The sequence below is a fragment of the Delphinus delphis genome, chromosome 10, assembly GCF_949987515.2.
Source record: "Delphinus delphis chromosome 10, mDelDel1.2, whole genome shotgun sequence".
NCBI classification, from domain to species: domain Eukaryota; kingdom Metazoa; phylum Chordata; class Mammalia; order Artiodactyla; family Delphinidae; genus Delphinus; species Delphinus delphis.
Genome location: NC_082692.2, coordinates 37730377 through 37743882, shown reverse-complemented (window position 1 = coordinate 37743882; position 13506 = coordinate 37730377). Strand labels below are relative to the sequence as shown.

General features: G+C 40.1%; 1 protein-coding gene across 4 annotated transcripts in view; it reads left to right on the top strand.

Annotated features, from left to right (window-relative positions):
- C10H6orf89 (chromosome 10 C6orf89 homolog) overlaps window positions 1-13506 on the top strand; it is a 33263-nt gene that overhangs the window by 785 nt on the left and 18972 nt on the right. The window contains exons 2-5 of one of the 4 annotated variants that reach the window (XM_060021905.1): window positions 2658-2749; window positions 3740-3848; window positions 7238-7445; window positions 7902-8115. In XM_060021905.1, coding sequence (XP_059877888.1) covers window positions 7257-7445; window positions 7902-8115 — 403 coding nt within the window. In that variant the 5' untranslated portion in view covers window positions 2658-2749; window positions 3740-3848; window positions 7238-7256. Of the gene's footprint in view, window positions 1-2657; window positions 2750-3277; window positions 3849-7237; window positions 7446-7901; window positions 8116-13506 lie in introns of those variants that run through there. The other 3 variants (XM_060021904.1, XM_060021906.1, XM_060021903.1) reach the window with 3 other exon arrangements.

The window sequence follows — 13506 nt, the reverse complement described above, 5'->3', positions numbered from 1 at the left end:
ACTATTCCCAGATACTTATTATTCTGGCTTTTTCTGTTTGCTCATTTAGTTGTTCCCATGGTGAAATGTTCTTTGGGCATCTCTCCCTTAATAAGTTTGCTTATTTGAGTTTGAGTTATCACAGTTTCCCTCTAAGGAACAACATGCCTTAACCAAATTTAGCTTTGCTACATTGAAGTTTTACGCGCATGCTCAGCGGCCATGGCTCACGGGCCCAGCCGCTCCGCGGCACATGGGATCCTCCCGGACCGGGGCACAAACCCGCGTCCCCTGCATCGGCAGGCGAACTCTCAACCACTGCGCCACCAGGGAAGCCCTACATTGAAGTTTTGACTGAAGTTCACATCGCCCAGCTTGAATACTATAGGCCCTGTTTACCCTTTCTGCTTTGGACCAAAACAATTTTCAAGACCCAGTGTGAATCCCTATTCTTCCACAGCTGCTCTCAAACTCCACAAAAAATATCCAAGTGTAAAGTTCCTAACTTGCTCACCTAACCTCTCATTAGGCTGATGTATTTTTAAAAAATAAGAAGAAAAAGTAAAATAAATGAACCATTACTTACATCAAATTAGTTTGAGAACAGAATGATCACTTTAGGTCCTTTCTATAAATTTGTTCAACAGACACTGATAAGGTTCCATGTCTCTGAGGTGAATTTCCATGTCTGTTATTTGTGTTGTTATTTTCTCCACTTATCTCTGCTTTCAAGAAACAATTTAGTGTGAGAGGAAGACAAGGAAGTAGATGTAATACAAAATGATAGAGTTGTGTTTAAGGTTCATAGGGCAAAAATGAAGGTTGGGATAGCGTTCAGTCATTGGGCAAAGCACTGGGGGCTAGGTTTTGTAAGCAAAGGAAATTATGTGTACAAAAGCAAAAAGATGTGAAATAGTATGGCAATGAAAACTGTGAGGGAGGAATGGGAAATGAGACTAAACAGGTAGGCAGTAACCAGATCATAAAGGGCCATGCTAAGTAATTTGGACTTCATCTTATAATAATTATTAAGTATTTAATTTGGGTATTGAGACAGGTTTTCGATACATCACCTTATAATCCCTTAACAACATGGTTGGAAAGACACAATTATCCTCATTTTATAAATGAAAACTCTGAGGCTTAAAGAGGGTAAACAATGACTCATGGCCACACAGTAGATGGAGAATCCAGTATTTGCATTCAGCTTTTTCTAACTCTGGTGCCTGTGTTCTTAACCACCATGCTAAATTGTTCCCTGGCAGGGCATGGGAAGTCAAGGAGGGTGCTTTAAATAGATGAGCAATGTGCACCAATTTGTGTTTTAGAAAAATAACTTGTAGAGGATGGATCAGAAAGGAGAAAGAGGATTGGAAATATAGAGATTAAATATATCTTTGTGGTGGTGTGTGGGAGAGATGTTGAGGGCCTTGACTGCCGCTCACGTAGAGCTGAAGAGGTGATGAATGTGAGACCTGTACAGGATGTAGAATTGAGGATTTGGTGATTGGTTCATTAGTGGGGATGAAGAAGCAGGAGGAGAGGTTTTAAATTTGGAGAACTGGTGTTTCCATTAATTAAGAAAAGGAATATAGTAGGAGAAATGGTTTGCAGAGGAAAAATAAGTCAGGAACACATTACATATAGGGGACTATAGGAAATTTGGGCCAGGATGTCTGGTAGGTAGTTAGATAGATGGGTCTTGAGTTTTGGAGAGAGTTCTAGACTGGAGAAGAGATTTGGAAATCACTAATAGCTGGTGGTTAAAGCCATGGAGGGAATGAGACAGTCAAGGACAACCATGATGAATACCAACATTCCGGGACATAGACTCAGAAGAGAACAAGAGAATTATGCCAGGGTTTGAGAGCCCTTGAGGGAGATAATGGGTAGCAACGGCAGCTGCTGCAGAGAGGTCAGATAAGGTGTTAACTGAAAAAACGTCCTTTGGACTTGGCATGTGTAGAAAGCCTTTGGTGACCTTAGTGAGAGCAATATCAGTGGCATGAGGGGGTCAGAAACGAATGGTGACCTGAGAAACAAGAAGGTGAAGTGATACTTTTTTTTTTTTTTAAGGGAGCTTGGCTCTGAAGGGAGGAAGAGTATGAGCTCTGGAAATCTGAAGAGGAAGGATTTTTTTTTTTTAATGGTAGAAACTAGAAGTGGTGAAGATAGGAATAAGTAGAAATATGTTTAAAGATGTGGGGATTCCTGCTTCAAATATGTCAATGTCATAAAAGGCCAGAAAAAAAAACACACACACACACCAGCATCTATTGTAGATTTAAGTAGACCAAAGAGACATGACAGCTCACTGTGATAATGTGGTCATTGGTTGGATCCTAGACTTCTAAAAAGTTATATGGCTTGCCTTTCTTTCTTTCTTTATTTTTTTGGACCTTTGGGGGAAATTTGACTGTGGACTAGATATTAGGTGATGTTAGAGAATTACTCATTTTAATAGCTATGATTCTGGAGCAGAATCACCCCAGTTGAGATTCCACTGTTCCACAGCAATGTCTCCTAATTGTGAGGTGTGTCTGTAATCAGCAGGGAAGAGGTTTGAAATCTGCACCTGGGTCCCATTCCCAAGGTTCTGACAATTCAGTATATCCAAGGTGGTGCATGATACCTTGATTTTTGCAACTCTGCAAGTGATTCTGCCTGTGCCCTTGCAGGTGTAAGCCACTGTTAAGAGTCAAGCTCGCTCATCGGAACTTCCCTCTGTGGCAAAGCTCATTTCTGCCAGAGTTGGACCTTCTTTCTGGAGGTAAAGGGATTGCCATGAAGCTTCAGCTGATTTCACTCAGTCTAAATGAATATACTTGATGCTTAGCCATGATTTTGTGTGGTTTTTTTTTAAGGGACAAGTTTTTTGTTTTTGTTTTTAATACAAACTGTCGTGTTAAGGGTTGACTTTCAGCAGATCGCAGCAAGGGAGCTGCTCTATAGTCTGACCTAAAGGGACAAGATTTTTTTGTCGTTTAATTAACGTCATAGCCACTAGATGCCAGTAGTACCCTCAAGTGTGACCATCACAAATGTCTCCAGACTTTCCAAATATCCCCTCAGGGGCAGAGTTGCCCCCAGTTGAGAACCACTGATCTTACCAAAGGCGAAAGGAAGGCTTTTTATCAAGACCTCCATGTGCTCTTGAAAACTTCACTAAATTATTAGTAACTACCCTTCTGATAACTTGAGAAATGTGTCAGAATCTCGGAGAAGAAGGATGTACAGCTTGCAAAAATGTATGTATTCAGTATCATATTACCATTGTGTACTTGAAATAAAAAAAAAACCCTATTTGCAACACAAACTGGGAGTTTAATGAGATTTTTATGCGTATCAAAAGTGGGCAGATGTTTACAAAGATTGTGAAACAGTCTTCAAAACCGATGATAGTTGGTTCTCCTTTTAGCCTCACCTGCACTTCTTTCCCCTTCACGGTGCCCCTAAGTGCACACCAATGTGACGTTCTCTTCTCCCTGAGGATACCTACAGGTGCCCCCATCTCTCAAATCTTTAAAGTTTTTTACTGGAATTTTTTTTTTAGAATTCCCACTGCTTTCCTTTTCTGGTCCTCTACTGAGTTTTAATGGATTTTGACTGGGTATTGTTGGATAATTTATTGTAGCTTGCTTGCTTGCTTGGAATATCTTTGTTCATTTAAACAGGAAAATGCTGTGTCTCTGGAATCACTGGTCACAAAAGCAAGATGTGAAAAATATTGTAATAAGTTATTGCTTTATTCTTTTTTCAGGAATCATTGTAGTCGATCACTTTCCAGTTTTCAACCACTCATTTGTGATAATCCAGGGACACGGTGTTGTGGTTTTCGGAACTGCCTGCTCAGAATAGGAACATACTTGGTAAGGGAGGCAGCGTGCATAAAGATTAAAAGCACCAGACCTGAAGTCAGGCACACTTGTGTTCACATCCTGGCGAGTTATGAAACCTTTCTGAGCCTTAGTTTCCACATCTGTGAAACGGGATTAATCACACTTACCTTATGGGATTGCTGTGACGATTTACTGAGATAATGTTTCTGCAGTGCTTAGCACAACACCTGGCATATCAGATGGCATAACAAGAAATGGTAATATAGGAATGCAATTGGACATAAGGCTTTAACTTCTAATGTATTGAATTTTTTCTGCTTCCTGAAATATTCATATACTCCTAGAATTTTAGAGCTAGAGGAAACTTGAAAAATTTTCTGGTTCAATCCTCTTATCTTTTGGATGAGGAAATAGACCGAGTGACTTAGGCAAAATAGTAGCAATGAGTGTAATAAATGCCACAACAGGGTAAGTTCAGATTCTATAAGTACACATTTTACAACATCTTTATTGAGATATAATTTCTATGCCATGAAATTCACCATGAAATTCATTATAAAATGTACAATTCAGTGGTTTTTGTATATTCACAAAGTTGTGCAACCATCACAATTTGTTTTGAACATTTTTGTCACTCCAGGAAGAAACCCTATATTAACAGTCACTCCCCATTCCTCCCCACCCCCTCCCCTAGGCAGCCCCTAATTAATCTATTTTCTGTCTCTATAGATTTGCCTATCCTTGACTTTTCATATAAATGCAGTCATGTGATACGTAGTCTTTTGTGACTGTCTTCCTTCACTTAGCATAATGTTTTCAAGGTTCATCCATGTTGTAGCATGTATCAGTACTTTATTCCTTTTTATTGTCCAGTAATATTCCATGGTATGAATATTATTGATGTATGGATATTATTAATATCCATTTTGTGTATCCATTTATGGACATTTGGGTTGCTTCCATTTTTGAGCTATTGTGAATAATGCTGCTTAAACGATCACATACAAGTTTTTGTGTGGATATTTGTTTTAAATTATCATGGGTACATACACATGGAATTCCTGGGTCATATGGTAACTCTACATTTGAGTTTTTGAGGAACTGCCAAACTGTTTTCCAAAGCAGCTGCATCATTTTACATTCCCAGCCACAGTGTACAAGAGTTCCACTGCCAGCACTTGTTATTATCTGACTTTTTGATTGTAGTCACCCCAGTGGGTGAGAAGTGGTATCTTATTGTGGTTTTGATTTGCACTTCCTTGATGGCTAATGATGTTAAACATCTTTTCATGAGTTTGTTGGCCATTTGTGTATCTTCTGTGGAGAAATATCTATTCAAATACTTTGCCCATTTTTAATTGGGTATTTGTCTTTTTATAATTGAGTTGTAAGAATTCTTTATGAACTGTGAATACCTGTCCCTTAACAGAAATATGATTTGCAAATATTCCCCCCCATTCTGTAGGTTGTCGTTTTACTTTCTTGATGGTATCATCTGAAGCATAAAAATTGTTAATTGTGATGTAGTCCAATTTGTTTTTCTTTTGTTACTTGTGCTTTTGGTGTCATATCTAAGAAGCCATTGCCTAATCCAGTGTTATAAAAATTTCCCCCTTTGTTTTCTTCTAAGAGTTTTATAGTTTAACTCTTAAGTTGAGGTCTTTTATCCGTTTTGAGTTAATTTTTGTCTGTGGTATAAGGAAGCATCCAACTTCATTCTTTTGCATGTGGATATGCAGTTGTCCCAGCACCATTTGTGGAAAATACACATTTTATTTTATTTGGCCACGCCACACAGCTTGTGGGATCTTAGTTCCCCGACCAGGGATTGAACCTGGGCCCTTAGCAGTGAAAGCGCTGAGTCCCAACCACTGGACCGCCACGGAATTCCCAAAACTACACATTTTAAAATAGAGTTTTCACCATCCTTTTACCTGAACCTTGAAATGAAGGCCTTTGTGGTCTTAAAAAAACAGTTTGAGCAACGGCAGAGAGTTTGGAGAAAGGTTGTGTCCCCTTTAATGTGGGGTTCCTCCCTCCCTCCCCCAATCCCCAAAGTCTAGATTACCTGCCTATTAATCCACCATTAGAAGTCTGATGCTGATTTAGTTGGTCTTGGGTTGGGGCCCTGGTATGAGCATTCATTAAAAGCTCTCTAGGTGATTCTAATGTGCAGGCGCAGTTAAGAACCAGTGAAGTAAAAGGTTAATAGAAAGAGGACCAAAGGGAAGGAGTCATCAGAGGAGGCATTGTTAGAAGAGGAGCTATGCCAGGATGTGTGCTGGTTTGTGGCAGTGCAGACCTCTTCTGCTGCAGCTTCATGACCGTTGTCCTCTGTTCTACAGGGGGCAGCATCTCCTTACTGAGGAAATAGTTGTACCATGTCAGTGCTTTTTGATCTTAGCAACACCTTGGGGATGAAATATGTGAAATAAGAGGATCCTCTGCAATGTAAAAGCAGGAAAATAACAACAACAACAAAACCCAACCAACAGAAGAGAGCACAGATCCCAAGCACTGCTTTTCCTCCTAGAAATGAAGAAAAACATTGTTCTGTAGCACAAGCACTTTTTAAAAAGAGCTTTTTTATTTCATTTTACAAATGATACAGAGAATTCTATTTTGCCTTTAATTTTTGTCTTTTATTCTGTGGCCACTGTGAAACATGATACAGAGAGAATTCTTTTTTGCCTTTGATTCTATGGCCACTGTGAAACAATCTGGCTTTAAAATAACTATTAGAATGCAAATTGAATTTTGAAATGAGTTATAGATCTTAGGCCTTTAAGTATGTAAAATATAAACAGAATGTCCTTTATTGTCTGAGATTGTATTTGCAGAAAAGCATGAGAACTGCAACCTGCTAAGTCTGAAGCGCTACCATGCCATGGTTTTGTGTTGTCTGAAATTCTTGGTCTGTCAGGAACAAAGCATATCAATGTGTTCCTCTGTAAATCTTGCCTTCAGTGATAAGTTCCTCCCCTTGTGTTGCTAAAAGGTTCATCTGATGTGAAAGGAGAGAAATAATTGATCAACAACACTTTCCATATTCCATTTCTTTTTATTTTAGTAAATTACCAGCAGCAGATCTCCTGTGATTGGTTTCAGAAATCATTTTGGATGGCACTGGTGTTTCTGAGTCCCATTAGGGATTTATTGTGCCCTGGACAGGTATTCCTCAAAGTGTTTGGAAACCAGTGCTGGCCTGTGAACCATTTATTACTAGCCCACAATTAAAAAACACTTAAAAACTTGTATTGCATCTTGACATTGTCTCAGTGTATTCATTGTGTTTTACAGAAGAATTGTTCCTTCCCCACAGGTGGTCAAAAAGCACTGTTCTATAGGAAGTAACTTTGTGGAGGAAGTACTTTAAAGAAACCATCTTTCTTTTTGCATTCATTTTCTTTCTCTCTCAGGGATTTTGTATTAGAAGACATGGATCTTGCTGCTAATGAGCTCAGCATTTATGACAAACTTTCAGAGACTGTTGATTTGGTAAGACAGACGGGCCATCAGTGTGGCATGTCAGAGAAAGCAATTGAAAAATTTATCAGACAGCTACTGGAAAAGAATGAACCTCAGAGGGGGCCACCCCAGTATCCCCTCCTTCTAGCTGTGTACAAGGTAAAAATGTGTTCTGACTTGGAAATAGCTTAGAGCACAAACTCTTCAACATTCTCCCCAAATATTACTGTTGACTGATTCCACCACTGAACCTTGGTTTTTCTATGAATAAATTGGCCTTTACTCTTTGTTACGATGTGTTATTAGCAAATTTGATTACTTTGTTAAATGTTCTAGATGAAAGATGTGTATTTATCATTAACTGTATCTGTGTATATTTTTAAATGATGGACATAGCCCCTGGTCTGTATGATAAAAGCTTGGTGAGCCTTGCAGTCCTCACAGTTCTCAAGCTTTAAATGCTTTCAGAAGTGAATGTCAATGGCTTGTTTATGAAAATGGAGTAGTTCTTAAAGCACACTGGAAATAGTAGAACATGCCTGTTTTTTTTCCTTGGCCTAAAAGTATTTTGTTTGCTGTAACAATTATTAATCCATTTCCTGTCTTTCCTTGTAGGTCGTCGTAACCCTGGGATTAATCTTGCTCACTGCCTACTTTGTGATTCAACCTTTCAGCCCATTACCACCTGAACCAGTGCTTTCTGGAGCTCATACCTGGCGCTCACTCATCCATCACATCCGGCTGATGTCTTTGCCTATTACCAAGAAGTATATGCCAGAAAATAAGGGAGTTCCTCTGCATGGGGGTGATGCAGACAGACCCTTTCCAGGTAGAATACTGCATTTGTTATTTATTAGATACGGCTTTCTTGGCAGTATATCATGAGAAAGGAAATAACATTTACTGACATCTAATGAGAGACACTTTCCCTATGTTGTCTCATTTAATTCAATCCTCAGGGAAACTCTATGGGATGGGTTTTATTACCCCATTTTGCAGATTGAGAAACTGAGGCTCAGAGGATTAAGAAGCTTGTCAGAGAAACACACCGGGTGGAGCCAAATTCAAGCCCCCTGATTATAAAACACACATGATGGGGATGAGTGTTTTCGCTCATAGGAGGGATTTGAGTGTATCTTACTCTACTGTTTTCTCTCCTGTGATCCCTATCCATAATAGATTTTAATAAATAGCTATTGGTTTATTGAAAGCATCTGAGTCCATATCCTCTAATAATCCTTAGCCTGTTGGCTAGGTTTTTGTCTAGGTATATCCCTCTCTTTCAATTGAGTCTTTTCTCTCTGTTTCACAGTTCACTATGTAGTGCTCCTGCGTATACAATTTTGCCAATAAGTTGAATTAAAGAAGCACTTAAATTTAGTAACAATGTATCAATGGTAGCATAGGAATTCCTGGTCCGATAGACCATTTGAGGAGTTCCCTTTTGAGAATAGTGTAATGTGGTAAGATTCGAAATTTACTTTTGAGAAAGAATAAGGGGGTGTTATTTGGGGATTTTATTTTATTCATTTATTATTGTTTTATCTTAGTGTTTATCTTATTTGCCTGTATGAAGGAATATGTAAGTTAATATCACAAATGGATTATAGAACTTTTTGTTTAACTGTGTTCTGAAACCTTTAGGCTTCAGCATAACTGTTGAGGAAGTATGTTTTCTCTTCAGTGTTTTCAAAAAATATTTAGCAGTTGAAACTAAGCTTTATAATCATAATGCTACTCTTTAAGCCAAGATCTAATCAGTCATAAAAATCATCACTTGGTTTGGGTCTCCTTTGAAAGCTATTTTTGTGCACTTGAGGAAATCATGGAAAGATTTCGAGAATTATATCAAAATCAGAGGAAAGGAACATTGTAAAACAAAAACCCAGCCTCGTAAGTTTTTTTAAAAAAATCAACTTATGTATTTAAACGTTTAAATTCCAAATATATAACTTTCTTGTATTTACTGGGGAGGTTGTTTTTGAAACAACAAAGCTCAAAAAAATGAAGTTTCCAGCTCCTATCAGGAAGGTCCAGAGCATGTAGGGGAAAGAGCCAGGGAAACGTGTCAGTTAGGCCAGCCTGTGCTGCTGCCTCGGATGCATCTGCCTCCTTTCCTGTCTTCCCCTCACAGCCTCCCTAACGTCATTTTCTACTCTTTGGCACATGAGATGAAGTCAACAATTTTTAGGACCAAGTTGATGGCACCTACTTTCTTTCTCCCCATCTTATAAAGCACATCTCCACAGACTGTTGAGTTAAGCAATAATAGTCAACGGACAGTGATTGCTCATTCTGTGTATCGGAGTTTAAAAAGTCAAGAAACATAGGTGTCTTGTCAACAAGCCAGGTTGTTTGGCCACTCCAAATGAATATTTTGCCTTGCAGATAGAAATAAAAATGAGTCCTTAGAGCTCACTTGTAAAGAGAGAGCATTGGAAGGGTGTGGTTTTAGGTCTTTAATGTTGTTGATTCTATTAAAGTGCTGCTTTTACTTGTAAATGGAGATACTGCACCCTATTTTCCTATGTGTGATAATTCTGGGAAGCTGTAGGCATGTAAAACTAACAGCATTTTGCTTAGCACTTGGAAGGAAACTTAAGAATGCATAATTAAGTGGTGAATAGAAACATATTGGGGAGAACTAGGTATAAGAAGGGCAAACTGCTGGGCCTGAAAGAGGGCCAGAAAAGTAAAAAATATATAACTCATTCCTATTGTCATGGTACCCCAAAGCAGCTGCCTTTCAGTTAGGACTACTTAGCAATACCTTTAAAGTAAATGTCGAGGGAGAATGTAAAGTGAATGTAGCTCCCATGGGAAAGCCCTTCAGCGTATTGTTTCCTTAAGGGCTGGCCTAATGCTCCCGGGGATCATCTGACACTCCTTGAAGGGAGCAGCAGTGACCTACCAGCTTCACCACCTCCAGTGCTGCTAGGTTTCTTCCCGACCACTGGTGGGTTTTCCGCTTGACTCTACCCAGGGAACAAAAGGCAACAGAAGTTGTTCTTTTTCTAAGTTTCAGCCTTGGGTAGGATACCCTGCCCCTAACTCCTCTTCATGGAGTGAATGAAGTGACTCTGCAGTGAGTCATGTAAACATCCCACTCTGCAGCAGAAAATAAGCTGACTTATTTAGTACTTACCAGATGCCAGGCCCTGTTCAAAGGGCTTTCCATATATTGGCTCATTTGATCTTTACAATATCCCTATGCAGTAGGTTCTGGTTTTATGTCTGTTTTACAGATGAAGACACTGAAGTAGAGTGCAATTAGCTCACTTGCCTGATCTAATAAGGCTAGTTAGTCATGGAACCATGATTTGAACCTAGGCCGCCCATCTTCAGGGTCTGAGCTCTTAACCTCTGATATGAGTAGTTTGTAGCTACATGGTATACCTGAAGAGTCTAGCTGTAAGTTTGATTTTGGAATTCAACACTCTTTCAGGTCACCAGATGCCTTCTCTCTCAGCTCCCTAGTCCCCGAAGAAATAAGGTTCTTTCTGGCTGGTACTGCACGTCCAAAAATAAATGGTCCTCCAAGCCATTGGCCCTTTAGAATTTTCCTGAACTAGTCTTTTCCTAGGCATTCAGCCCAGCTCATCCTCCCAGTCTGCACTCTTATAGGTAAGGTTTGACTTACTGTTTGACTAAGTCCTTTCTCTTATTAACCTGCAGTTTTCTCTTCACATTCACATTCTTAGTTCTTACCCACCCCCGCCCCTGGCCTCATATCTTTATATCTGCTTTGACCCTGCCAGCCACCCTTTTGGCTTTCACCCTTCTGTGGAATCCTTGAGTCTTAGAGCTCAAAAGGAACTTTATAGAGTTGACCTGGTACATACCCCTGTTTTTTAAAGAGGAAATTGAAACCAGGAGAGGTGAAATAGCTTGCTTACCCAGCTAGATGTGACAGACTAGCACTTGAACCTTAGTTTCTTTAGTCTAGCACATTACAATTACTGCCTGCTGCCTCTGCCCTCATTCAAGCCAGGTTCCAGAATGTTAGGCCCAACCATTTTGTTTACTTGGGGCATTTATAATTTGTAATTGTAACATCCATATATACTGAGGAGGCCTGGGACAGTTCTCACATACAATGAGAAGCTGCATCTCTGTATCTGTACTGCATAATTGGAACTTTATGTACCCATGAACTTTCAAGGGAAGGTTGAAGTAGATCTACCAATATCAAGGAGTTTGGGGAATAGCAGATCATTCACTGACTTAGAACTAAGGTAAGAACCTAATCAGAATTGGAGTCCAGGCCAATGCTCAGCGTGAAATGCTAGGACCTGTTTATTTACAAATAAAAGAGTAAAGTGATAACAGCTCTGTCGGGCACTTACAGTATACTTGGCACTATGCTGTATACTGTGCCATGTATTCTTCAGTCTTCACATTAGTCACGAAAGGTAGTTATTTTTATGTCCATTTCAAAGATGAGGAAGCTGATGAGCAAGGGGGTTGACTAACTTGCCAAAAGTCTCACATTTAGAGACAAATTTTTATACAAGGAGAACTTATAAAAATAGATGGACTCTCTGGTTTGGAATGGTTCAAACGTGTTGCTTCCTGAAGGCAAAGCTGTTGGCGAGATGATTTCTTGGGTTCCTTCCATCCCTACGGTGTATGAAAGTGGCTCTGGGCCTATTACCACCCATGCAGGGGGCCTGGCCAAGGTCAAGACTTCACCCCTGCCTCATGCCCAGGATGCTAGAAGTGCTAAGCAAAACAAGCTGCTGGAGAGTAGCCTGATTAAATACTGAGCACGTACCAGTGAAAGTCACAGAGACTTTGTCGTGGACTTTTGCAGGGTTTTCTTGGATACGTTTCTAATATGAGAAATCTAAGAAATCATGAGGTTATATTTATTTAATCCTTATTTTGAGGTTTCTCCAAGTTCAGATTACTTGTTTGATTTTTCTCCCCATGGACTTAATCCTATTGTTAAAGCTTCTGAAAAGTCAAGGTTTCATTCATTCATTCATTCATTCATTCATTCAGTGAGTGTGTATTCAGACCCTACTGTACACCAGCAACTGTTCTCAACAGAGCAGTGAACAAAACAGTCCCCCTCCTCTTGCGGGGCTAGTCTTGGCTTTGTGCCTTTCTTCTTCTCTATCCTTTTTACCCAGAGGGAGGTTTTTTTGGTCCTGGAAAGAAATCTGTTTTTTATTTTTTATTTTTTTGCTTTTCACCAGATTAATAGTCTGTGTAAAAGGACTCTCTCCGCTTAGAATTCCAGAGTGTGTTATGGTTGTCCACAGCGAGCCAGCCTGAGTGCGTTTTCTTTGTAAACAACTCTCAGGCACCAGGAAGCCTCCTGACAGTCTTGGCTCGCCATTGTTCTGCAGAGTGCCCAACTCGCAGAGAAGGCTGGGCGGTTACAGTTTCTGCCTTTCTTAACTTCAAGGCTGTGTTTTGTCTGCAAGACCATTTTTGACACCTCAGACAGCAAAATGATTCCATAATCACGGTGAGAATTTGGAATACAGACCATGGTGTTCTATTGAACTCTTAGACGTGGAGTTTCACTTCTTTGTCACACCTTTTTTTTTAGTATGAAATAGCTAGTATAAGAAGGATATCTTGCATAAAGAAGCCTTGGAAATCAAAAGAAAGTTAGGAAGTCGCTATCCAGCTTCCACTCGCCTTTCTGTCTGGTGCTGGAGGAGTGGATAGAAGCAGAGGAGGGCTGCAGAGAAGTGAGATGCAGCATGTTAGGTAATTGAAGAAAAGTTGTGGCCTGGGTTGGCATGGGATGGTTTGCTGTGTGCTGCTGGCTGTTTTCTAGCATGGGACTTTGATCACTCTGTGGTATGTTGGCTCCAGCCAGTTGTATAGTGCACACATCAGATAAAACCTTTTCAGATAGATGGAGGCCAAGTTGAAGTCTGGGCACTTCTCCTTGTTTTTGGAAATTCTATGCGAAGGGGAGAAAGAGCCCCAACTGTACACTGCCCCCTACTCACTGCCTGGCCATTCCTCAGTCCCTCAGACCACATATAAGCACAATTCTTTATCCACCTTGAGGACGAAGCCTGCAGAGAAATCAAAAGTAGCTCTTCCTCTTGCAGTGTGCTCCCCTAATTCAGATGGATGGTATAAACTACCCCTTTCCAGTGATCCTTTTTCCTCATCACTCCCCTCTTCCTTGGCTGGCCGCCAGCCTAGCCACAGTGCCTCTTCTTCTGTCGGGTACCTCTCCAGGGGCCTGCCT